The sequence below is a fragment of the Triturus cristatus genome, chromosome 2_1, assembly GCF_964204655.1.
Source record: "Triturus cristatus chromosome 2_1, aTriCri1.1, whole genome shotgun sequence".
NCBI lineage: Eukaryota > Metazoa > Chordata > Amphibia > Caudata > Salamandridae > Triturus > Triturus cristatus.
Genome location: NC_140581.1, coordinates 245,810,820 through 245,838,400, shown reverse-complemented (window position 1 = coordinate 245,838,400; position 27,581 = coordinate 245,810,820). Strand labels below are relative to the sequence as shown.

The window sequence follows — 27,581 nt, the reverse complement described above, 5'->3', positions numbered from 1 at the left end:
AGCCGAGGTGATGGCTACCAGAAAAGCAGTCTTAAGCGTCAGCAGACGAAGAGGATAATTATGAAGAGGCTCAAAGGGAGCGCACATTAGAAATGTGAGAACAAGATTCAAGTCCCACTGAGGCATTACAAAAGGGACAGGAGGGAACGTGTGATTAATGCCTTTTAGAAAGCGTGTAACTACAGGGGACTTGAAAAGAGAAGGCTGATCAGGAAGCCGCAAGAAGGCAGAGATGGCAGCAAGATAACCTTTCAAGGTGCCCAGGGCAGAGCCCTGCCGGGCCAAAGAAAGAAGAAAGAGCAGAACCTCAGAAAGAGGGGCGGAAAGGGGATCCACAGCCTTTGCTGTGCACCATGCCACAAATTTGTTCCACCGGCAGGCGTATACCGTCTTTGTGGAGGGACGCCTGGCTGCCAGAATGATATCACAGACTTCAGGAGGCAAGTCAAATGGCATCAACTGCCGCCGCTCAATCTCCATGCATGGAGGTGGAGGCTGGACAGGTTCGGGTGGAGGACCGTCCCCTGCTGCTGCGACAGAAGATCCTCCCGAAGGGGCAGACGTATCGGAGGATCGGTCAACATACTGAGTAGCTCGGGATACCAGTACCTTGGTGCCCAATCCGGAGCCACCAAGATCACTTGGGCCCAGTCGTGCCTGATCTTCTTCAGCACTCTGGGCAGAAGTGGTATAGGCGGAAAGGCGTACAACAGACCGCAACTCCACTCGTGACGAAAAGCGTCGCCGAGCGAGTGCCGCCTTGGAAATTCCAACGCGCAGAACTGCTGACATTGCGCGTTCTCTTCAGTGGCGAATAGATCTAACCAAGGCTCTCCCCACTGCTGAAAGAGACCTTGCGCCACTTCGGAGTTCAGACGCCATTCGTGATCCATCATGCACCGGCGGCTGAGTTCGTCTGCTCTGGCGTTCAGAGAGCCCGCCAGATGTTGAACCACTAGGGTGACGCCCTGGTGTTCCAGCCATGTCCAGAGGCGCAGAGCCTCCTGACAAAGGGTCCACGACCCCACGCCGCCCTGTTTGTTGCAATACCACATGGCGGTGGTGTTGTCCGTGAACACCTGCACGACACTTCCCCCGACAGAGGGAAGGAAGGCTTTCAGTGCAAGTCGGATCGCTCTCAACTCCAACAGGTTGATGTGGAGGCGAGACTCCGCCGGAGACCAGAGGCCTCTGATCTCCGCCTCTCCCATATGGCCACCCCATCCCAGGAGGGACGCATCCGTCACTACGACATGCTCCGGTTGGGGAAGGGAGAGGCTCTTGCCCGTGACCCAATCGCGGTCCGTGAGCCACCACTGCAACTGCTGTGCAGTGCCCTCCGAGATCAAGACATGGTCGGACAGGTTGCCGTGATGCTGGGCCCACTGAAACTTCAGGTCCCACTGCAGAGCCCGCATGCGCCGCCTGGCGTGATGCACTAGGAGGATGCAGGAGGCCATCAGCCCCAGAAGCCGCAACACTAGCCTGACCGAAACCCAGGATAGAGGCCGAAAGATGGGAATCAGGGCCTGAATATCCCGGACCCGCTGTTCCGGCGGATAGACCCGGAACTGCGCCGAATCAAGAACCGCTCCGATGAAGAGGAGCTTCTGAGAGGGACTCAGGTGTGACTTCGGCACGTTGATGGAAAACCCCAGCAAATGCAGGAGATCCGCCGTAGTCTGGAGGTGGGAGACGACTGCCTGGGGCAAGCCCGCCTTCAACAACCAGTCGTCGAGATAGGGGAAGACTGGAACCCTTGATCTGAGCAGATGAGCTGCGACCACCGCCATCACTTTCGTGAACACCCGAGGGGCACTGGTAAGGCCGAAGGGGAGCACGGTAAACTGAAAGTGCTCTTGACCCACCGTGAACCGCAGGTAACGCCGGTGGGCCGGCAGGACGGGGATGTGGAAATATGCGTCCTGCAAGTCCAACGCTACCATCCAGTCTCCAGGGTCTAGGGCAGCTAGAACCTGAGCCAAAGTTAACATCTTGAACCTCTCCTTCCGGAGGAAGGCATTGACGTTCCGGAGGTCCAAGATAGGGCGTAGGCCCCCTTTGCCCTTCTTGGGAACCAGAAAGTAGTGGGAATAACAACCACGACCTACTTCTAGGCTCGGAACGCGCTCGACGGCCCCCTTGGCCAAGAGGGCCGAAACTTCCTCGTGGAGAAGATTCAAATGATCCACCGAGATACGGTGGTGCTGCGGTGGCATGGCTGGAGGGGTCGTCTCGAAGGGGAGGGAGTAGCCTCTTCGGACGATTTGCAGCACCCACCTGTCCGATGTGATGGACCGCCAGTGGAGCAGGTGATGGCGAACTCTGCCGCCCACTGGCGTGGAATGGTCCTGAAAGCTCGGACTAGGAAGGCTTTGAGGCGGATGCTGCCGGGGTGGATGTGGGCTGACCGTGCCTCCTCCAGAACCGCCTCGGCGGAAACCACGTCCGCGACCGCGCGCAGGTTGGTTCTGCGGCTGGTGGCTAGGCGTACGTGAGGAGGCACCCCTTCCTTGGCCACGAAAGGGGCGAAAGGCGGAAAGTTTGCGACCGCGGGGCCGAGAGGCCCAAGGACTTGGCCGTAGCCCGGGAGTCCTTAAAGCGATTCAGCGCACTGTCCGCTTTCTCACCAAAAAGGCGAGTGCCATCAAAGGGCATGTCCATGAGAGTGCTCTGGACATCACCCGAAAAGGACATGGACCGCAGCCAGGCGTGACGTCTAAGCGCCACCGTGGTAGAAATTGCCCTACCCAGCGAGTCCGTAGTGTCAAGCCCACATCGGATAGCATGTCGTGCTGCATCCCTCCCATCGGCCAGAGCCTGGGTAAGTCGTGTCTGGACCTCCTCCGGACACAGGGGCAGCACGTCCTCCACCGTATCCCACAGAGAGTGGGAATAACGGTCCAAGAGACAGGCGGTGTTCAAGGACCGCAGGCCCAAACTAAGGGAGGAGAACAGCTTTTTGCCAAACTGTTCCAGTCTCTTGGAATCCCGGTCCGGCGGAGCGGTCGGGAAGGAGGATTGGGAGGTAGAAGCCTGGATAACCAGGCTCTCGGGGGTAGGGTGTTGGGACAGAAAACTGGGGTCGCCCGGAGCAGGGCGGTGGCGCCTGGCGACGTTCCTGTCCACAGGAGGAACAGTGGAGGGCTTGGACCAGGTGCCCTGCAGAACGTCAATGAGGGCCTCATTGAATTGCAGCAGAGGCTCAGTGGAGCTTGCTGCAGACTGAAGCACCTCAGTGAGGACGTTAGTCCTCACAGCCACGGCAGGTAGCTCGAGCCCAAGGGCTGCGGCCGCCTTGCGCAGCACCACAGAGAAAGCAGCACCCTCCTCCGAAGCCACAGTCGGAGGAGAGATGAATCCAGTGTCTGGAGAGGTATCCAGAACACTGGCCTCCCCCAGTTCATCTGCCCAGTCCTGTGACATCTGAGCCTGAACGGCCATAGGATCCTCGGTCCCCTCCCATTCGCCCCCGTCATCCGATTCCTGATAAGCAGGAGGAAGGATCGGAGCCGGACGATAGACATAATGTGTCTCCAGCGGCGCCGAACGCGGCGTCCATCGACGCCGTAACGGCGCCGGGCCCGGAGCGGGGCTGAACTGGGGCTCGACGCTGAGCGGAGCCGGCGTCGGAGGTGGTACCGGTGTCGACGCCGGCGGAGGAGGCGTGCCGAGGTCGACAGGCGTCGGCGGGGACTCGGGAACGGGTCCCTCGGGCACTTGCGGCGTCGAGGCCGGAGCCGTCGACGGCACCGGGGCCTCCGGCAGGCAAGGTTGCCCAGTCGGGTCCGCGGGGCCTGAAGGCGTGCTAGCGGGTGTCGACGGCAGAGCCAGGTTCCTCATGGCCGAGAGGAAGGCACTGACTTCTGCCGGCGTCGCGTCAGTCCCAGGGACCGGCGGGTATGGGGACTTGCGCGGCGCCTGCGGCTCCGCTGGAGCCGCGGGGGTGGAACCACCCTGACCCTCGGCCGAGTCTCTGACCCTCGGCCGAGTCGCGCGACCGGCGAGGGGAGTCCGAAGAGCGGTGTCGCCTCTTGGACTTCTTTGAGTGCTTCGACTTACCCGAAGACTTGGAGCCAGACAATCGATGATGACGTCGGCTGCGGCTCCGCGACCGATCCTTGGACCTCCTCCTGGACCGGGATCGAGAGGGGCGCGGAGCCGAGTGGCGAAGCTCGAGAAGCTTACGGGACCGCTCCCGTCTAGCCTTCGAGGTCAGGGCCTTGCAGTCCGAACACGACTCCGCGTCGTGGTCGAGGCCCAAACAGTAAAGGCACCGGCGGTGATGATCCGTAACCGACATCAAGCGGTTGCAGTCAGCACAGGCTTTAAACCCAGGCATCCTACCGGCACCGGAGTCGAGACAAGATCAAAAAGGATCAAAAAACTTAGTCAAAAAAGACTAAAAGGGGTAGCTCTCCCGGATCTGCGCTTACTGGCGCGGAAAAAAGAAGAACTGACGTCAGCGCGCGAGGGCGGCGTCTAAGTACTCCGACGACGTCATTCCGGCGCACGACGCCGACGACGGACGCGGAGCCGCAGACGACACCCAGCGACGCGCAAGGGGTATTGCTGACGAAAAATCTTCCGGATCCAGTCTGACGCCTGGGGATATTCTAAGGTGAGGAATCTAACTAACGTGTTTCTTTCAGATAGGGGATGAACTCAACCCTAGTAATCAGTTCGCAGAATGGGGAGGATGGGTTGGGCGGTAAGAAATCATCACTAACTAATGTCTCTTACAGATATATCGTTACACAAGTAGTAACTTGTGCATCTGAAAGAGACACGTTAGTGATAGATTCCTTAACTTAGAATAGATACCCCAGCAATACCAACCCCGGTGGTGGGTCTGCGAACAAGATTACACCAGAAAGTCACGGAGCACAGAACGGCCAAAGAAGCAGTCTCTCCGAACCTGACTGTCAAGGCAGTAGTGCTTGGTAAACGTTTGCAGCGAGGCCCACGTAGTTGCCTGACTAATATCCTGCAAGGGGACACCGCGTCCCAAGGCAGTAGTGGCTGCAGTTGCCCAAGTCGAATGGGCACGCAGACCCACAGGAGGCTCCTTCATGGCCAAGGAGTAACATGCTTTGATGCACAGAACGACCCACCGGGAGATGGTCCGTTTGTGCACCGTCCGACCTCTTTTGGCGCCCACGTACCTAACAAAGAGCTGATCATCCACCCGGAACTGCTGTGTACGTTGCAGATAGAATGCAAGCGCACGTTTAGGGTCCAGACGGTGGAGCCGCTCCTCTTCCCGTGAAGGAGGCGGAAAAAAGGTGGGCAAAGTGATGGTCTGCCCGATGTGGAAGGGTGTGACAACCTTTGGTAAGAAAGAAGGATGTGTCCTCAGAACCACCTTGTCCGGATGAACAGAAAGGAAAGTAGGTTTGGAAGAAAGAGCCTAGAGCTCACTCACTCTCCTGGCAGAGGTGATAGCTACCAGGAAAGCCGTCTTGAGAGTAAGAAGATGTAAAGGACAGGTATGAAGGGGCTCAAAGGGAGCGCACATCAGAAAAGTCAAGACAAGATTCAAGTCCCACTGAGGCATGATGAAGGGCACAGGTGGGAACGTATGCGTAAAGCCCTTAAGAAAACGGTTAACAACTGGGGACTTAAAAAGAGAAGGATGATCAGGAAGCCGTAGGAAGGCAGAGATAGCCGAAAGATACCCTTTAAGAGTGCCCAGAGCAGAGCCCTGCTGGGCCAAAGAAAGAAGGAACAGGAGAACCTCAGAAAGAGGGGCAGAAAGGGGATCCACAGTCTTAGCTGTGCACCATGCCACAAATCTGTTTCACCTACAGGCGTACACCGTTTTAGGGGAGGGACGCCTGGCTGCCAAGATGACATCCCAGACTTCGGGAGGAAGATCGAAAGGTGTCAACTGTCGCCGCTCAATCTCCAAGCATGGAGGTGGAGGCTGGACAGGTCCGGGTGGAGGACCGTCCCCTCCTGCTGCGATAGAAGATCCTCCTGAAGAGGCAGACGGATCGGGGGATTGATGCTCATACTGAGTAGCTCGGGATACCATACTCTTCGAGCCCAGTCCGGAGCCACAAGAATAACTTGGGGCCAGTCGCGCCTGATCTTCTTCAGCACTCTGGGCAGAAGTGGTATAGGCGGAAAGGCGTACAACAGACAGCAGCTCCACTCGAGACGAAAAGCGTCTCCGAGCGAGTGTCGCCTTGGAAATTCCAATGTGCAGAACTGATGACATTGCGCGTTCTCTTCGGTGGCGAATAGATCTAACCAAGGCTCTCCTCCTCGCAGAAAGAGACCTTGCTCCACGTCCAAGTTCAGACACCATTCGTGATCCACCATGCACCGGCGGCTGAGTTCGTCCGCCCTGGTGTTCAGAGAACCTGCCAGGTGTTGAACCACCAAGGTAATGCCTTGATGTCCCAGCCACGTCCAGAGGCGCAGAGCCTCCTGACAAAGGGTCCATGACCCCACCCTGCCCTGTTTGTTGCAATACCACATGGTGGCGGTGTTGTCCGTGAACGCCTGCACTACACTTCCCCGGACAGAGGGAAGGAATGCCTTCAGTGCCAGCCGGATCGCCCGCAGCTCCAGAAGGTTGAGATGGTGCGACTTCGGCACATTGATGGAGAACCCCAGCAGATGCAAGAGGTCGGCCGTAGTCTGGAGGTGGGAGACAACTGCCTGGGGCGAACCCGCCTTCAACATCTAGTCGTCGAGGTAGGGGAAGACTGACACCCCTGACCTGCGCAGATGAGCTGCAACCACCGCCATCACCTTCGTGAACACCCGAGGGGCGCTGGTAAGGCCGAAGGGGAGCACGGCAAACTGAAAATGCTCCTGGCCTACCGTGAACCACAGGTAACGCCGGTGGGCCGGCAGGACGGGAATGTGAAAATAAGCGTCCTGCAAGTCCAACACTATTCATCCAGTCTCCAGGGTCCAGGGCAGATAGGACCTGAGCTAGAGTCAGCATCTTGAACTTCTCCTTCCGGAGGAAGCGACTGACGTCCCGGAGGTCCAAGATGGGGCGGAGGCCCCCCTTGTCCTTCTTGGGGACCATGAAGTAGTAAGACTAGCAACCACTGACGACTTCTTGATCGGGAACGTACTCGATGGCCCCCTTGGCCAGGAGGGCCGTGACTTCCTGACAGAGAAGAGCCAAATGATCCCCCGACATGCGGTGGTATCGAGGTGGCATGGCTGGAGGGGAGGACAGAAAGGGGAGCGAGTAACCGTGGCAGAATATCTGCAGCACCCACTTGTCCGATGTAATCCCGCGGCAGTGGTGGAGGTGAACCCTGCCACCCACTGGCATGTGGTGCCCCCTGAAGTTCGGATTAGGAAGGCTTAGAGGCGGAAGCGGCGGAGGTAGAAGTGGACTGCCCCGCACGCTAGTTACCAGACCCGCCCCAGTGGAACCCACGTCCGTGGATTCGCTGAGGCTGGTTCTGCACAGGCTTGCTGGAAGAGCGCGCCTGGGTACCCCTGCCCTGGCCACGAAAGGAACGAAACCCTGTCGTGGCAGGATTTTTCAAGGAAAGGCCCAAAGACTTGGCCGTGGCACGAGAGTCTTTAAAGTGCTCCAGGGCATTGTCAGCCTGATCACCAAAGAGGCGGGAGCCATCGAAGGGCATGTCCATGAGCGAGCTCTGGATATCGGGTGAGAAGCCAGTGGAACGCAACCAGGCGTGGCGCCGCAATGCCACCGTCGTGGAAATCGCCCTGACCAATGAATCAGCGGTGTCCAAACCACACCTGATGGCACACTTCGCCGCATCCTTGCCCTCCGCAATTGCTTGGGAAAGGACAGCCTGAACCTCCTCAGAGAACTGAGGCAGAACCTCCGCCACCGAATCCCACACTGCGTGGGAGTAACGGCCCAATAAGCAGGCGCTATTAACCAATCTCAACCCCAAACTGGCTGAGGAGAACAGCCTCTTGCCATATTGGTCCAGCCTCTTATAGTCCTTGTCTGGCGGAGCCGAGGGAAAGGCACTCTGCAATGTCGAGGCCTGAATGACCAGGCTCTCAGGCGTGGGGTGAGTGGTCAAGAAGGCGGGATCACCAGACGCCGGGCTATGATACCTAGCGACGTTCTTATCCACCGGCAACCCCGAGGCCGGCCGCAACCAAGTACCCAAGAGGACTTCGGTAAGGGCCTCATTGAAAGGGAGCAGTGGCTCGGACGACGTAGACGCTGCCTGGAGCACCTCCGTAAGGAGGTTGGTCTTAAGGGCCAACGCAGGGAGGTCGAGGTGGACAGCCTCCGCGGCTCGACGCAGCACCATAGTGTAGGAAGCGCCCTCCTCGTTATTAGGCGGAGGCGAGGCAAACCCCGGGTCAGAAGACACATCAAGTTCACCCGCGTCTTGAAGGTCATCCACCCAATCCTGCTCGGAGTAACACTGCCGCGCAAGGGGGTCCTCGTATCCGTCCCAGTCCTCAGCCGGGGTAAAAGGAGCCGGTCGCGGCAGCAGGACCGGAGCCGGAGAGGGGGCCAGCGGCGCCAGCCAGGTCCGAACCGGAGCCCCATCCCAATGAGGATCCCGGGTCGGAACGAAATGGTCCGAGAACAGAGGCAGGGGCGAGATAAACGGCACCTAGTGCGGCGCCTGTGGCGGCACCGGGGCCGGAGCCAAGGGCAGCGCCAGGGCCGGAGCCAGCGGCGTTGCTCCTTGTGGCGCCGGAGCCGCGGGCACTGGATCCAGAGGCTACGGGGCTGGGGTCGGAGGCGGTGCCGCCGGGTCAACAGGATCTGGATACGGGGCCGCGGGTCCCGCAGGCGGGAGCCCGAGGTCTAAACAGGCGGTCCAAGCCAACAAAAAACTCTTGCCGCTGTTCGGGAGTCGCCGACGGACCCGGGTAGAGCGGGTAGACCGCGGGACTCCCAGGCTCCAGAGGAGCCGCAGGGGCAGAGCCTCTGTCTCCCACGTCCGACTCCGGGGAGCGACAGGGAGACGTCGGCGAGCGAACACGCTCCTTCGACTTCTTCTTATGGCGTCTCTCACCGGAATCTGAAGGTGAAGACTTAGAGTCCGAGGAGCGACGGCTGCGGTCCCGCGAGCGGCCCCTAGACCCGGAGCGGCAGTGAGAGGAGTGCCAGACCTCCAGCAACTTCCGGCGCCGCTCCCGCAATGCCTTTGGGGCCATGGCACGGCAGTCCCGACAATCCCGGGAGTCGTGGTCGGTCTCCAGGCAGTAGAGGCAGACATCATGGGGGTCCGCCACCGACATATTACGGTGGAACGACCGCAAGTCTTAAAGCCGGGCATCCCTACGTGCACCAGGAGACAAGAGAAAAAGACAAAAAGTCTCAAAAAGTGGTAAAAAATTGACCGAGGTACGTGCTCAATCCAGATCTGCGCTGTCAGCGCGGAAAAAGAAAGACCTGAAGTCAGCGCGCATGGGTGGCGCCTAAGTAGCCTCCGTGACGTCATCCCGGCGTGCACAACGCCAGTGACGGGCGCGGAGCCGCACGGCGCCACCTACTGTCACGCAGGAGTACTGCTAAGCAGAAAACTTTACGGATCCAGACTGACGCCTGGGGAAAATTCTAAGGTAAGTAATCTATCACTAACGTGTCTCTTTCAGATAGATCGATACGATTCGGGACATAGGGATATAGAGGGACGGCTCCTCCATTTGAGGGTAAGAGTGTCATCCCAAAAAGAAAAGCCCCAGGCCAGAGCTCAAAAATAAAATGGTAATAAATGTAATTTATAACCAAGCAGGAAGCTGTGTGCTAAAGTTTAAAATGTGCATGTCTCTTTGGCCGGCCGTCCTGAGACGGTAAGCCAGACATGCGCATGTCAAACCTCTCCAACCCAGTTAAGACAGCGAGGTTAGAGAAAGCAAAAGCCTCCAGTGCTCTTGTGAGGCTGATAGAGGCTGCCCCACAACTTCTAGCGCTGTTCTCAGGATGTGTGCAGCACCAGGATTGGCTTGGGAGTTAGGAGCCTGCCTGCCTCGAGGAGAGAAGACCATCGAGGAGGACTTTGCGCTCGCAGGTAAGTGGCTATTATGCATTTCTTTTTATTGTCCCATCCGCCTCATCACGCTCAGGTCCTTGTCAGTTGCCACTGGGGATTGAATATGCTACTTACCAGTATGCATCTGTTCTTGGCATGTAGGTCTGCTGACATTCATATCTGTGCATAGATCGCCGCCTAGTGTTGGGTCCGGATGTTTGCACGTTGTTGTCCTGGAAGAGTCTTCAAAGTATCCTGAGATAGGTGACTCCTCCCCTGGACCACAGTGCGCATGGGCATCCTCTCCATCCTCAGATTGTTTTTCGCCATTGTGGCAGTGATGGAGTAGATACAGAAAGTGATGACCATGCTTACAGTAATTCTGAGAGCTGCAGCTGCTACAGGCGCCGGGGAGGAGGGTGGGCGATATGAATGTCAGCAGCCCTACATGCCAAGAACAGATGCATACTGGTAAGTAGCATATTCAGTTCGAGGCATGTGGGCTGCTGAATTCATATCTGTGCATAGAATATATAGCAGTACCCTCTATTAGCGGCGGCCACCAGTGCCAGCTGCAGCGGTCTGAAAAAGAGTTTTGAGAACAGCCTGTCCTACAGCTGCCTGCTGTTTTGATTGCACATCTACACAATAGTGTTTGGTAAATGTATGTGTAGTGGACCAGGTGGCTGCTCTACATATATCATGCAAAGGAATGTTTCCCAGGAAAGCCATGGAGGCCCCTAACTTACGTGTTGAGTGGGCTCGTGGGGGAATCGTTAATGTGCGTTTAGCTTTTTGATAGCAAATTTGAATACATTTAACGATCCATCTGGCTATACCTGCTTTGGAGATGGCGTTACCTTTGTGGTGTGGGGCAAAGGCAACGAAAAGTTGATTTGTTTTCCTGAAGACTTTAGTCCTGTCTATATAGTACATGAGGGCTCTCTTTACATCCAGCGTATGGAGTGCTCTTTCTGCGACAGTTTGTGGGTTTTGAAAGAAAACAGGCAGTTCAATAGTTTGATTCATGTGGAACTGCGATATCACTTTGGGCATGAATTTGGGGTTGGTACGTAGTACGACCCTGTTGGCGTGAACCTGTATGAATGGCTCTTGAACGGTTAGTGCCTGGAGTTCACTAACTCTCCTCAAAGAAGTGATCGCTACTAGGAAAGCTACTTTCCAGGTGAGGAATTGAATCTCGCATGAGTGTAGAGCTTCGAAGGGTGGACCCATCAGGCGTGTGAGGACCAAGTTGAGGTTCCACATTGGAGCTGGTGGGTGGCTTGGAGGAATTACTCGTTTGAGTCCTTCCAAGAATGCTTTGATGGCAGGCACTCTGAATAAAGAGAGGTGCTGCCTGTTCTGGAGATAGGCTGATATTGCGGTCAAATGGACACGTATTGAGGTGTATGCCAGATTGCATCGGTATAGGTGTAAGAGGTAACAAATTATGTTTTGGATGGATGCGTCTAGCGGGTTAATGTCATTGTTATTGCAATAAATTACGAACCTTTTCCATTTGGCTGCATAGCAAGCTCTGGTAGTGGGTCTTCTAGCTTCCTTAATGATGTCCATACAGTCAGGTGGCAGGTTTAGGTAGCCAAACTCTAGGACTTCAGGAGCCAGATTGCCAGGTTCAGCTGTTGCGGATCTGGGTGCTGAATCTCTCCATGGTTCTGCGTCAAATGCGCGGGTTTGATCCGCAGCCTTTGATGCGGCACCACGGAAAGTTCGAGAAAGGTGGTGTACCATGGTTGGCGTGCCCATGTTGGAGCAACCAGGACGAGTGTTAGTGAGTGTTGTCTGAGTTTGCGCGCCACCAGCGGTATCAATGGTGCTGGGGGAAAAGCGTACGCAAATCTGCCGGACCAGTTCATCCATATCGCATTGCCCTGCGACTGCGGATGTGGGAACCTGGCGGCAAAGCTTTGGCATTTTGCGTTTTCGCTTGTGGCGAATAGGTCTATCTCTGGATGACCCCACTGCTGGAAGTACGGTTGGAGGACTGATGGGTGTAACTCCCACTCGTGCATCTGGTGGCTGTGTCTGCTGAGCAGATCCGCCATCTGGTTGTCCTTGCTGGGGAGGTGTTCCGCCATGAGGAACATGTTCCTCTGAATGGCCCACTTCCACATGCTCTGAGCCAGATGAGACAACTGTGGAGAGTGTGTTCCTCCCTGCTTTTGTATGTAGTACATGGCGGTCATGTTGTCCGTCCGGCTCAACACGACTTTGTTGCACAAGTGTACTTTGAATGCTTTCATTGCTAGGAAGATTGCCATCAGTTCCAGAAGGTTGATGTGCATCTTCTTTTGTTGTATTGTCCATAGTCCCTGCACTGTGTAATTGAGTACATGAGCTCCCCATCCCTGGAGAGACGCGTCCGCTGTCAGTATTATTTGTGGAACAGGCTCTTGGAACGGTCGGCCCTTGCAAAGGTTTTGTGGATTCCACCAATGCAGAGTTGTATGCCCGACCGCTCACCTACACTAGGTCTTTTAGTTGCCCGTGTGCCTGATTCCATTGACGTGCTAAGCACTCCTGAAGCGGGCGCATATGTAGTCTCGCGTGTGGGACTATGAAGATGCAGGAGGCCATCATGCCTATCAACTGCATGAACACTCGCGCAGGAAGGGAGTGTTGGGGTTGGAACTTGGAAATCAGCATTTGCATGCTGTTGATCCTCACTAAATTTGGCTGAGCTGTGGCTGCCAGAGTGTCTATGGTCGCACCTAGGTACTGTTGTACGTGTGCGGGTTGGAGATGTGATTTTGGGTAATTTAGTGAGAACCCCAGACTGTGAAGAAGGTGAATGGTGCTGGACATGTGGCTGGCACATTGCTGGGCTGACTTTGCCTGAACAAGCCAGTCGTCCAGGTAAGGGTAGACGTGAATGTGTTGCCTCCGTAGATGTGCAGCCACAGTAGCTAGGCACTTTGTGAAAACTCTGGGTGCTGTTGTCACGCCGAAGGGAAGAACCTTGAATTGGTAGTGCTGCCCTTGAACAGTGAACCTGAGATATTTTCTGTGTGAGGGGTGAATGGGTATGTGGAAATACGCATCTTTGAGGTCTAGCGTGGCCAGGAAGTCTCCCTGTTTGAGCAGCGGGAGGACTTGTTGTAGGGTGAGCATGTGGAAATGCTCTGAGAGAATGTAGCGGTTGAGGGGTCTCAGGTCTAGTATAGGTCTGAGTGACCCGTCCTTTTTTGGTATTAAGAAGTACAGGGAGTACACCCCCGTGCCTTGCTCGTGGACGGGTACGACCTCTATTGCGCCTTTTTCCAGCATACTTAGCACTTCCTGCTGTAATAGCGCTAAGTGCTCTGAGGACATAGGACGGTGTTTTGGCGGTATTGTGGGTGGAGTGGAGGTTAATTCTAGGCAGTAACCGTGTTTGATAATATCTTTGACCCACCTGTCCGTGGTGATGTTGTTCCACGTGGACAGGAACCTTTGTAGCCTTCCCCCGACAGGTGTTATGTGGTCGGGAGGAAGGGAGAGGGCGTCACTGTTTGTTCTTGGGGGAGGACCTGGTATTGCCGTATCCGCGTCCTCTGCCCTTTGTGCTGGAGCCACGATACCCACCCCGGGTGTTTTTATCGTAGGTACTTTGTGTGTTGCCCTTGTTGTAGGTTTGCTGTGACCCCTGTCCTCTGCCTGCTCCTCTATTTCCGGGGCGACGAAAGGAGCCACTCCGAAAGGTCTGTGTTTGGAGAGCCCCCATGGACTTTGCAGTGTCTGTGTCCTTTTTTATTTTTTCTAGGGTGGCGTCAACTTCTGGCCCGAATAAGTAGTCGGGGTTGACCGGCTGATTGAGGATGTTATTTTGAACCTCAGGTTTGAATCCGGAGATTCGTAACCAGGCGTGTCGTCGTAGCATGACGCTGGTGTTTATTGCTCTGGCAGCTGTATCTGCGGCATCCAGTGCACACTTAATGGATGCGTTCGTGAGGAGTTGTCCCTCCCTGATGAGGATCTCTGCTCCCTCTTTGTATTGGTCAGGGAGATGTTGGAGTAGGGTTTCTAATGTGTCATAGTGTGCGCGATCGTAACGAGCTAGGAGCGCCTGGGTATTGGCAATACGCCATATGTTAGCTGCCTGGGCTGCAACCCGTTTGCCTGAGGTCTCTAGCACCTTGGACTCTTTGTCCGGGGGAGGAGCATCCCCAGTTGTTTGCGAATGCGCCCGTTTGCGAGCATTTGCGACTACGATGGAATCCAGAGGCAACTGGCCTCTAATGTACGTAGGGTCCCCAGGCGCCGACCTATATTTCTTGTCGATCCTGGGGTTTATTACTCTTGCCCTGGTGGGTTCTTTGAAAATGTCCTTTGCTGGTTTGAGGACACCTTTCAACATGGGTAGAGTTTTGATATTCCTTTGTGAGGATGCGAAAGTATCCATTAGAAAATCGTCCTCGATTGTGTCAGAGTGGAGTTGCACACCATGATTTTCCGCAGCACGTTCAATTAGGGCGTTGAATGCGGCAGTGTCCTCTGTGGGAGACGTTTTTGCGCCATATAGCTGCGTGTCCTGTGTATCCATAGGTGCACACACAGGGTCATCCCAAGCCTGGTCAGGGTCCTGTTGGCCTTCAGGGTCCATCTCTCTAGGGTAGGGGACGTCGTCACCCATATAGTCCTCCAAAACGTCGGTTTCGGAGTGTGTCGGAGAGAAGGACTGTGGATCTGGGTAGGAGGTATGGAGACGTTCGTAAAGAACTGGTTCCGAATCCGCTGGCAGCTTTTTCTTTAGCGGGATCCGGTAGGAGTCCAAAGCGTGTTCGGAAGATATTCTCCGCTTGTGGAGCATAATTCTGCCGGTGTCGGCATCGATGATGTGGGACGGTGACGTCTCCGTAGGAGAGCGTTCGGCAGGTGTGATCCTAGTTTGGGTGACACGAGTTCTTATTTCAAACATTTTTGGCGCCGTGGATGGTGGCAGGCCAAAAGTGATATGGCGTGGTGCTGGAGAAGCTTTTGGAGCTTTTTTCGGCTCGGGCCCGACGTGTCCTGGAGGGCTGCCTTTTCTTTGATGCGTTGCAGGGACTCTGCAACTTGTCGCACCTGGAGCGCCGACGGTTGTTTGGCGCCGAGCGGTTCTGTAGATGCAGGCGTGGGCTTCTTCGGGGCCACGGGGTCATCGAGTCGAGGAGAGGTTGTAGCCGTCGACGGCGTCGATGATTGGGCCTTAGGTGCTGCTTTCGAAGTGGTGTGCGACGCAGCGGCCATTTTGACCTTCGTGGCCGGAGCCGATTGTTTCGGTGCCGGGTGCCGAGGCGGTTTGTCGGTACCGATGGCCTTTTTCCGTGTGTCGGCGCCGACGTCGGCTGCTGCGAGTTCGGCACCGAAGTCCCGTTTGGTGCGGTCGGTGCCGACGGGTTTTGCTGGCGTCGAAGGTGTAGTGGGCTTCGATCCGACCAGTGTCACTTTCAGTTTCGGTTTCTGTGGAACCGACACGACTTTTGGTTTCGGTTTCGAGGAAGGGAAACCAGCCGTTTTGGGTCCTAATGGCTGTCGCTGAATGTCCGAGGCCGGGCCCGAGGGCGGGGCCGAAGAACTGCGGGATAGGTCTTGGGTAAGGCCCGAAGGCGATCCCTCGACCGGAGCCATAGACTGACGCACTGGGATATCCTCCGTCTGTACGGGTAGGCCTTGCTCGTCACCGGAGCCACTTTCTTCGGCCCCTAAGGCCTCATCGTAGTCTCCTACCTCGGTGTCGTCTTCATCCCTGTGAAAGAGTTGTTCTTCAATGTCTTCCGATCCGGAATCGTGTTCGGAAGCGGGGCTGGAGGGTAGGTTCTCCACGCCTTCCACATCTTCGTCCTCGGCGCTGAAGATGTTGGTCGGGGCCGGTGCCGCTTGCTGCGCTTCAAGTCTCGCTGCTCGTCGATTCCGAAGAGTCTTTTTGGATCGGAAACGGGCACAGGCCATACATGTGGATTCGTCGTGATCCGGTGAAAGGCATTTGTTGCACACCGGGTGGACGTCGACATGGGGATATTTCGCATTGCAAACAGGACACCGCTTGAATGGTGTCCTCGATTCCATCGTCGATGGTGTCGATGGTCGATGCGAAAAAGTTGTTTCCTAAGTTAGTAAACTAACAAGTAACTGTCGATACTGATCGGGAACAGTACCGACGCGAACTAAAGGCCTTTTGGCCTGAAAAAAGTTTTTCCTAACTTGAGTCAAGATAAGCACATCCGAACCCAATGGCGGAAAAAAACAATCTGAGGATGGAGAGGATGTCCATGCGCACTGTGGTCCAGGGGAGGAGTCACCTATCTCAGGATACTTCGAAGACTCTTCCAGGACAACAACGTGCAAACATCCGGACCCAACACTAGGCGGCGATCTATGCACAGATATGAATTCAGCAGCCCACATGCCTCGAACATATACATATAAAAGGATCACTGGCTTCCTAGCATCTCGAGACGTTGGTTAAACAGGGCCTGTGTAGATTAGCATCATGATGTAACCTTTTGCTCACAAGCTGTACACTTCTGGAACTAAAGCTAATACAACGCCACTCAAACCACCAGCAAAAAGCTACGAAAGAAAGGTGAGAGCCAAGCACCTGAATAGTGAACTGCACTGACAGTAATAGCTGTAATCAATGCACTAAACAAAGAGAAAAGAAGACACTCTGGTAGATGTTTCAAGGGGGTATTTGGGAAGCAGACACAAGCAGGCTGATTAGCATGGCATGCAAGTCCTTTGAACTGAACTTTCTAAAATGTTCTACAATAATTTCAAGTAAAATGTTCTAGCTCAAAGATCTTCAGTAAGCATGGAATGCATTCTATTGAATGATTACGTTTGTGCATGCATGTTAAACACATAATACTCACCTAAAAGTAAGTAAAATTGCTTTAGGTATAGAGGAAAAACATAAGAACTAGCCATGGACTTATGTACGTTTGTACACAACAGAGGAGTGTGTTACAGATATGCAATAACTATAATCCTGTATGCATTTGCTTCCAAGATGTACCTGTTCCATGGTGCAGAATATGTGGGCATCATCCTGCTGGAAGCGCCGTACTCTGGTCAGTCCTGTAAGTGCACCTGATAACTCATTTCGGTGAAGTACTCCAAAATCTGCCAGCCTCAAAGGTAGCTCCCGCCATGATCTTGGTCGATGGTCAAACATAAGACTGAACAAAAGGAATAGCAACAAGAAGTTCAAACCTCAACTGTAATATTGCACTTTTAGTAAAAGAGAAGAAACAAAATGCATTTCAATATAGTATAACATTCATTCTTTATTACTTTCCAAGAAGAAGTATTTAATCTTTGAAAATATGTATAACTTAGCAACATCCATCATTCGCAATCAAAGAAAATATGGTTGCAACATTGCAATTTCACATTAAAAAACTTTCAACGCAGTTCCTGACAAGTCGCACTTTGAAAACAGGTTTTAGCATTCTGCGATAGAAACATGGACTTTAAGCATATTAAGTAGTTGGGCACAAAGAAGAAAATATTTTCTTTGGGCCTGTACCTCAAAATCGACCTTAAAACAACAGCTCAAAACTTGTGCACACTTACAATTTCCTCATCAAAGCATCAATTATGGCAACTTTTCAGCAATTGTTTTTTTCAGTGCAACCCAGAGGCACCTCAATACTGAGAAGAGGCATCAGCTACTCCGAATAAATAAACTTAGGCAGTAAAAAATTAGAGAAAGTAAATAACAGTAATAAAGAGCATGTGGGTGGGTACGAGGGACAAACCCAGCAAATCGGATTTAGTTCCTCACAAAAACTGCAAGCAAATTAAACAAAAAAATTACATACCTTCAGTAATGCTCATTCTGGTGGATACTCTAGCGGCAGATTCCTCACCTTAGAAAACTCCAGGCGTCAGACTGAATAAGCACAGACCCTGAATGTAGACGCAAGTTTGTCTTTTCCCCTCCTGTGCCCTCAGACGTACAGCATAAAACATTGCTGGTACTATTGTGCCAATTCATAACTTGGAACCTTTCTAGATGTTAAAAAGAGGCCACTCCACAGAATGAAGAGATGGGAGGTAAGTGAGGAGTCTGCAGTTACACAGAAAATCCACTAAAAAAATAATTACCAACCTTAAGTAAATTGCTCTTATGATGGATGCTTCTAACCAAAGATATATATTACCTTAGAATGGATACCAAACAGTACCAGATCAAAATGTCTTGGAGAACCAAACAGGTAAAATGCCCTTCCCCACTAGAGCTGGCTGTGAACGTGTGCATTGATGCCCACGTCGCAGCCTGGCAGATGCCAAGAACTGGCCCTCCAAGAGTCAATGGAGTGTAGACACCTCAGCCCTGGAGAAATGGGCTTGCAGACCTCCCAGAGGCTGCTTCTCGGCTAGTGTATTGCAGATTTAATGCACAGGACTAGCCACCTCAACGGGGTTCTCTTCTACACAGCCTTCTCTTTTTATGCTCTGGAGAACTCAACAGAAATGTAATTGTCCACACGGTAGCCCTGGGTACGACCAATGTAAGAGCTTAAAGCCCTTTTGGGGTCCAGCCGATGGAGCCTTACCTTCTCTTTCGAGTAGTAAGGGAGGGTGAGGTAATAGAGTGCCCAAAGTGAAAGTGAGTCATGACCTTTGGTAAATAGGTTACTAGAATTCTCAGCATCAATTTACCTGGTTAAAGGATGGTATAAGGCAGTTGCACCCAATGCCTAAGTTCACACTGCAATGAGCTGATGTAACTGCAATGAGGACCAGGGTCTTTAAAGTCCGCAGACGCATCAAGCAGCTTTACATACGCATGAGAAATGTAAAGACCAAGTTAAGGTCCCACTGTGGTATCAGAAATGGTTTGGGAGAAAATGTGTCCAAACATTTATAAATCTCATCACAACAGGTCACTGAAACAGGTCTGGCAATTGTACAAAATTAGGTCAGGGTAAACAAATAACCTTTTAGAGTGTCCATTAGGGCTAAAGATAAAACAAACCCAAGGACATCAAACAGCTTTGCTTGCAAAGGGTCAGTCTTGTAGATGCCACACCATGCCACAAATTTAAATGAACTTTAAAGAATGGAACTTGGTGGCAAAGATGACAACCACCACTTCAGGCAACTGATCAAACACAGTCAACTCCATTCACTAAATGTCCACACACACAGAGGTCCTCCCGAAGGGGAAGCCTGATTGGATGACAGTATCATTGTACAGAAGTTGAACAATGATACTCTACCAGGAGGTAGAACTCTTGTGCTGCTGAACAGACTGCCACTCTGCTGAACTTCTGCATTGCTGTGTTAGAAGGATTGGGTATCCATCTCTTAACCCAGAACCCAGAGTAACACCAAGGGCTAGTTGGCTGGCCTCCTGATCTGAAGCCCCCAGGAAATAAGAGGCTTCAAACAACTTTGCATCACCTAGACTCTGCCAATCTGTGAGTCTACCCTGCAAATTGGTGTCAACCCTATCCTAGACCCTTGGAAGTGGGTTTTAAGTGCTCTGCCAGCCTCTATGGATGCATCACCTCTGCTGCATGGCTCAACCCCGAGCAGAACCAACACATTGCCTCTGCTGCGTGGATTGGACCGGTCACAAAGACCTGCATTGCACTGCAGCCCATTGGAAAAGCCTCTCTATGACGCATCCTCTGCGCAGGCCCTCACATCCCTTGTTCACATTAGCCCTGATGAAGACGCCGTACTCTGCATCGTAGTTTATTGGAACGGACGCATGGCCATGACTGCACGCTGCATCCTTGATGCCAGACTTCGCATTACAAGCCCTGTTGACAGGGTCCTCGAAGACGGCACATGCGGTTGCATCGCAGCCTCGCTGTACCTCGGAACCCACGTATGGCTTTGCTGTGCGATGCATCTTCGCAGCGGATTCTGACAACACCCTGTAAACCAGGATTTAAGGTACTCTGCTCTTCGGGCCTAACTGGGTCTGTGTAGCCAGCCCACGCTCCATCGCGGTTGACCTGAACTCATGACTTTTTCCCGGTCCGACGTGACAAGATATACACAGTTGGTGCTTTTTGGGGCTAGTTTTACTAAAATCTTTAAAACTGAATAACTCCCGTTCTACTGATTAGATTTTTGTTGGTTAAGTCTTCCTTTTATTTATTAAAGAAAGTGTGATTGTCCTAACTTGTGAGAACCTCTTTGAGTGGTGTTTTCACTTTATTACCATTTTAATTGTTGCACAAGCTCTGTGCCAAACTACCAGAGGGTTAAGCACAGGTATATTTAGGGTTGGCTTGTGCCTCATTCTGACAAGGATTGTGGTTGCTACTTGATCAGGGCTCACACCTCAATCAAACAACAACCCAATTTCTCACATTGGTGCTCAGCGGTGATGATTTGGACTCCTGCTTGTGCAGTGCCGCATAGTGATTTGGTTTACACTACTATCCCATAACTGAGACCAATTTGAGTTTAAATTCTTTGTGATTGGCCTTTTAGTTTTTCAAATGTTCTCTCTGACTGCTGTACCGGGGATCAAACCTGTAAGAATGGACTTTGAGCTGGCCAACTTGGATGCCTACAGTGTGACCCAGCTCAAGGAGTTCTGCAAGGAGAGGGGGCTTATGGTAAACAGCACCACCAGGAAGGTAGAGCTCCAAAAGACACCAAGGGCCTTGGTGGAGGACATTGATTGAAGCCACAGAAGGGGAAAGGCAAGGAGAAGGCCTGCCTGAGGTACAGCCTTCAGTTGAGGGGGACTATGTGACCCCCGATTTAGAAGCCGCTACCAGAGCATAGATCAGTGCGTCTTCTAGAGGCTGGTCCCCAGAGGAGCTGGCAGACAGGAAGGCAAAGAGGGATCTTAGGCTGCAGGTGGCCCAGTTGAAAATAGAGAAGAAACTCACCATGTAGGCCAGAGGAAAGGAACATGGTTCACAAGAGGAGATTCAGAGAGCTGGGCACAAGGGCTAAGAAAGCAGAGGCGCCTCAGAGAGCTGGACACAAGGTCTAGGCAAGCAGGGTCCAGGGGCAGCATACCTGCAGTGCCCTTTGGAGACAAGAGGGTCCATATTCATGCCGGATTTCGCTGTGGGGAACGACAGTGAAAAATGGTTTGAAGCCTATTACGAAGCTTTGCAAATGCATAGGATCCCTGAGGAAGATTAGGGGGCTATCCTTTGGAAGCATTTCCCTAGTGAGGAGAGGGAAGCCCTACTGGCCCTAAGGAAGGGGGACAGGATGAGGTATGCCCCCCACCCATGAAATGAAAACTAAATTAAAATTACATTTAGAAAGGGCCCTACTACCCTGAGGTGTCTACGCAGTACAGCTCTGGAGATAGGTTATTATCCAGCAGACTTCAAATCATAGGCAGGATCCATAGGTTTAATTATTGAAAAACCATGTTTTAAGAGCTTTTTGGTAGAACAGCTCGTTTTTTTCTTTAAGATGAAGGGGGCTCGAGTTCCAAAGGTTAGCAGTGCAGGTGTTAAAGCTCCTAGCAAAAAACACACAAATAATGGACGGAATGCATAACAATCAAAACATCTACCCCCAGTCAAGAGATCAGGGTTAAATCGATTGTTCTTTTGCTCACCATGCCACCCCAGTTTAGTCTCGGCCTTATGCAAATCATCTTGACCCTGTGCCTCATGGGAACAGCATAGTGTGCTGCTGAACTGCCAAGACAGGTCCTCCCTGGCCAGGAAACAAGGATCGGTTTTGGGGTTTTACCCCTCGTCAGAAGGTTAGCTTGAATCCAGTGGCACAGTGAGCTGGGAACCCATGTCTGGGAATACCCGGTTAACTTAGGGCGAGAAAGCAAAAGACACACACATGATGGACAGAATGCAGAACAATCAAAACATCCAACCCCAGTCAAGAACTGGGTTCTTTTGCTCACCAAGCCACACCATATGCTAATCAGTCTTGACCCTGTGCCTCATGGGAACAGTCCAGCCCAAACTGCCAAGCCAGGTCCTCCCTGGACAGGAAACAAGCATCCTAGGACAGGTATCTGGTTTTCACCCCACATCAGCCAGGCTAGCTTGAATCCAGTGGCACAGTGAGCCAGAGATAAAGCTCCTGCCTCCCCAATTTGCCCATTTAAATATAGGTACCATTAGTTTGAGCTGATGATGATCTGAATGACCTGCTGGGAATGTACCATTGAAAGCGATGCCTAAGATATTTAGGCGCCACACCATTAAGCGCCTTAAAAGTGATGTAGAGTGCCTTGAAGTCCATTTGTTTTTTTACAGGCAGCCAATGTAGCTGAACAAAACACTGGGAGACAGATTAGAACTTGGGGATTCCCAGAAATCATGCTGTAGCATTCTGAAGAATTAGCTTTTTTGTAAGCTTCTTTTTATGATATTAATTTACAAAGTGTTGCCGTAATCAACTCTTGAGATGATGAAGGTGGACACTACACTTTTCCGTATATCAATTGGAATGAATGGAAGTACTTTCCTAAGACTTTTGAGCATGTAGAAGGACAGCGAAGTGACAGTGTTAATGAGCCCATGAAAATAAAGATTACTGTTGAAAAGAACTCATAAGATTTTAGCCTTAGGGGCAGGAACGGGGAATGTTCCTAAGTCCTGTGGCCACCATCTAGGAGACCAAACAAATTAATTCCTGCCGATAAGCAGCACCTCAGTTTTGCTCGAATTCAGTTTAAGGTAATTTTGGGACATCCAATTCCGAATCTGTAAGATGCAGTCATGAAATTTAGCGGCAGAATCCTCAGGGTTACTGCCCACTGACATGTTTTCCATGTAAGACAATATTGCAAAGCCAAATGTTTTAATCAAATCTGCTAAGGGGGCCACATGAAGATTAAAAAGAGATGGGCTAAATGATGAGCCCTGTGGAGCCCCACAAAATGGTAGAGAAAAACTAGGGGATTTGAACTCATCGAAAGCTATGAACTGCTCTCAGAGAAAGAACTTTAGAATCTAAAGGGCCTTGTCCCGGATTCTAAGAGAAGACAAACGGTCTACGAGAAGACTGTGATTAACCGTGTTGAATGCCACCGAAAGGTGCAATAAAACCAGGGCAGCATTCCTACCGGCATCTAAAGTCTATTTTAGTTCTTCAGATGGAGTGATAAGGGCAGATTTGGTGCTGTGATGGCTTCTAAAGCCAAATTGGGTGTAGTTCATTTCTGCTGATAAACGCAGAGAGCTCAGTATTAACAGCCTTCTCTATAATCTCCGCCGGAAAGGGAAGGCACAAGATGGACCGGTAGTTGTTAGGATCTTTGGCATCCAATGTAAGTTTTTTTTCTTCTAGGAGAAAGGATGGAGGCTCTTTGCCACTCTTTAGGGAAATGGCCAGTCTACATATCCGATTAAAGATGTCAGTAAGATATTTAGATACGGTACCTGGAGCAAGGTGAAGAATTCTAAGGGGACTAGGGTCAAGCGGAGAACCAGACTTGATCTAAGTAATGTCTGAACAAATTTTATGGATAGATAAGAGAAGGATGTCAAAACATCATTGTTTGTTGAAAGAATCCCTTTGGGCATGAGTGGAAAGACAGTGTGAGCTAGTATCTTGAAGGGCCATATTGCCGGAAGAATTAACAGTAGTTAATTCCTGCTCAATCTGGATATATTGTTCTTCAAGAGAAGGGTTGAGAAATGGATTAGATGAACATGAATTATAGATGATCTCTACCGTAGACTGAAAGAGCAAGGCTAAGGCGTTACAGTACGCTTGATCAGCAGTGTTATTTTTAGGATTGGGAGCCTTAGTTGTTTTACTACAGTAAAATGTTCTTTAGAAGAATTTACTGGAAAAAGTATATTTTATGTAAAGCAACTAGATTTAGCTTTCATAATCATTTGCTTACAGACTGAAATCGCCATTTTACGAGTCTTTGTCTAGACCATTATAGTTAATATGCCATTTCCTTTCCAGTCTATGACAAGTTTGTTTTTATAGTCTTAGCGAGTCGTCAAACCAGGGATCTGAAGGAGAGGCTCTATGATTTTTACATGATTTATTAGCAGCAATACATTGCTTACAGATAAAGGGAGCAGTGTCAAGATCCAAACTCCACTCCTGCATTAATTGAGAGCTAGAGAGGAATTTAAGGTGTTAGAGTTGATTTTACGTTAACAAGTCATACGAGCAGTTTGTGAACGAATGTTAGCATTCTTAAAATCCAGGTTTAGCTGAAACATGACCTAAAAGTTGAGTTACCATACTAGAGGCCACAGTGCCTTCACTATCTAAGGTAACTCTTATCAGAGGGTTTGATAAGGGCAGTTTTGTGCTATGCCCTAGTCTGAAACCAAACTGAGTTGAGTCCAACAGGTGGTTTTCGTGGATAAATTGGATTAGCTGCATATTCAGTATTTTTTTCACGATTTCAGCTGATAGGGGGGGGCGAGAAATAGGGTGGTAATTGTTAGGGTCTGCTGGGTTTAGACTGTTTCTTTATTAAGGGGAGGATGGAAGCTTTTTTTTAAACAAATGGAAAAACTCCAGATGAAAACATGGACATAGAAATTAATGAAAGGTTGGTAAGCCTTCGGTGTAAGATTAGGTACACCAACTGGACAGGAGTCTTGAGGAGAACCAGATTTAGATCCCTTAAGCATTGTAGTAACTTGATCGGGGAAGTGGGTAAGAATTCAGTTAGAGGAGCATAGGACAATCCTGCCTGGAAGGTCTTGTCTTTGACCTAAGGCATATAGGAGTTGTCAAAATTCTTAAAGATGTGGTCTACTTTGTATCTAAAGCTGCCTACTGGAATGCATCTGTGAGCAAATTACGGTTAGGTGCTTCAGAGGTGGGGTCCACAAGTGAGACACAGGTTTCCCATGGGACAGTTCAGTGGCTCAGGAGAATATAGACAGAGAAATCCAAATGAGTTCAGCAAAGCGTAGAACTGACAAGTGCCCCTGCATAACAGAGCCTTTGTCCATTTTCTACATCTAAGCAGTGAAGCCCATCAAGTTGATTAGTCTACCCTGGCTTTTGGCAGGAGGGGGTCATGTTGGACTTGACCCTTTCTGCAGGGTCATCCTCAAACCTTTTGCCTTTCTCCTCCGATTTTTTGCCGAATTTGTTTGCACTTTACCACTTCTGACCAGTGCTTACGTGCTTGTGCTCTCACCTTATGGTAACTTTAGCTTATACCAAATTGGCATATTTAATTTACTTATAAGTCCCTAGTAAAGTGGTACCACATGTACCCAGGGCTTTAAATTAAATGCTACTATTGGGAAGCAGCACAGATTGCGCCACCCACTTAAGTAGCACTTTAAACTTCTCATGCCTGCCATTGCAGCTTGTGTCTGCAGTTTCAAACTGTCATATCAACCTGGCAAAATAAGACTTAGCCAGGCCCAAACCTCCCTTTTTAAAACCTAAAAGTCACCCCAAGTGTAGGCCCTGGACAGCCCAGATGGCGGGGTGCGTTGTTTTTAAAAAGTTGGACCTGTACCTTTAGGTTTTACATGTACTGAAAAACTATTTTTTCACTACTGCAAGGCCTACGTCTCCCATATGGAAACATTACGGGGGGAGGGTGGGTGGCAACAGGAGGGGGGTTGGGGGGGTTACCTTATTACATTTAATACGCTGTAATTTACAAATGGGAGCAGGTAACCAGTTAATGTTTGATGTCTAACGTATTGTAATTGAAAGCCAACTTTAATGATAGAGTCGGATGTAATAAAAACTCAGAAAAAGCCACTTTTAGAAAGCTGGCATTTTCTTGTCCTAACCATTTGGTCCCTGCAGGCTGATCCTGGGCCACATGACTAGGTGCAGCTGGTCTTTATGGATTGCTCCCAGACAATGAGACAAAGGAAAGATAGGTTTTGGCAGAAACGGCCACTTTGAGTTAACAAGAAGGATGAGGAGTCAATTAGCACACTTGCACATCACAAAGACCCTGCCTGAGCATCTCCAAAAACGACTTCTCGCTAGGCTATTGTGACCCCAGATAAGCTGGGGACAGGATAGGGACGAAGGAGATGCCAGACACCTCAGAGAGATGGAAACCTCTAGAAGCGTCTACCCACCACAAAGGCACAAACGGGTATAAAAATACTGGAACCCAGACACAAACTCTGTGTACACTTCTGGACCTGTGGATACTCTGCCAGGAAGAGGGGCTGTTGGGTTGTTGAAAGGACTGTCATTCTGTTGCACTACTGCCCTGAAGGACTGCTACCCTGCTGTGCTGACCTGCTGCCCTCTTGCCTGCACGAGAAGGACTAGACCTGCATCTCTTAATCCAGAACCCAGAGAGACTCCAAGGACTATTTGGCTGGCCTCCTGATCTGAAGCCTCGGGAACATAACAGGTTTTCAACAACCTCGCATCTGCACTCTACCATCTTTGAGTCCACCATGTCAAGTGGTGCCACCCTGTCCTGGACACTGCGAAATGGATTATGACGCACTACCAGCCTAGCCTCTATGGATCCTGCGAAACAGATACATCTCCTCTGCTGCATGACGCATTACCGAGCAGAACCGTCACATTGCTGCTGATTTGTGGATTAAAACCATTGAAAAGAGCCGCATCGCAGCCCATCGTAACCACCACAGACTCGGTGACAATGTCGGACTCCGCATCGCAAGTCCCATTGACAGGCTCCTCGATGAAGACTCAGGCCTTCGCATTGCAGCACCTCAGAACCAATGCATCGCTTTGGATGCACAATGCATCTTCGACGCAGCTTTTTGCAATGCCCCGCAAGCCAGACTTTAAGGTACTCTGTTCAGCAGGCCTAAATGGGTATTGCCGGCCCGTGGTCGGCCTTAATTTTTTACTTTGTCCCGCTGAGGCGGGACCAGATATCCACACTAGGCGCTTTGAGCTTTTTGGTGCTATTTTTACTAAAATCTTTAAAATTGCATCTCTCCCGTTCTACTGATTGGATTTTTGTCATTTTGATCTTGTTTTATTTATTAAAGAAAGTTCAATTTTTAGAATTTGTTGTGGGAACCTTTTTTGTGGTGTTTTCACTTTATTACTATTTGAACTGTTGCTCAAATACTTTACACATTGCCTTTAAGTTAAGCATGACTTATCTATGCCAAGCAACCAGTGGGTTGAGCACAGGTTAATTTAGGGTTGGCTTGTGTCTCAAGGATTGTGGTTGCTGCTTGTTGTCAACCAACAACCCGAATTTGCATTTCTGGGAAGGAGAGGCAGGGATGGGAAGGCCTATAGAAGTACTGTGTTCCATTCGAGCCAGAATACATTTCATTGTGAGTGTTCTCATCTAAGGTATAATGTGAAAAACAAGACACTGCATGTTCTCAGCGGTGGCTAGAAGATCTGTCCAGGGTTCTCCCCAAAGCCGGAAGATGCCTAGCTCCACCTCAGGATGTAGACTCCATTCTAATTTGGCAGGCAACACCTGCTTAACTAGTCTGCTCTCGCATTCAAGGACCCTGCAAGGTGATTCACAATCAAAGAAATACCCAATATACCAAAATATGCAGGCTCTTCAATGGAGTCCGATATTGCAGTGGGCCCATCATCAAGGAACTCTATAGGATACCACACAGATATGTGAGTCTATGGCTCACTATCGGCAAGGGTGACCAATTTTGCTTGAGCAGCCAAAACTGCAGATAGTGAGCCCTCGCTTTGAAAATCTGTGTAGCATTCAATAGAGTTCCACTGAACAGCCTGCATATGCCA

General features: G+C 51.0%; 1 protein-coding gene across 1 annotated transcript in view; it reads right to left on the bottom strand.

Annotated features, from left to right (window-relative positions):
• Nucleotides 1-27,581, bottom strand: part of TARS1 (threonyl-tRNA synthetase 1) — a 271,600-nt gene that overhangs the window by 106,156 nt on the left and 137,863 nt on the right. The window contains exon 12 of the mRNA XM_085630784.1: nt 16,957-17,119. Within this exon, the coding sequence (XP_085486910.1) occupies nt 16,957-17,119 (163 nt within the window). The remainder of the gene's footprint in view (nt 1-16,956; nt 17,120-27,581) is intronic.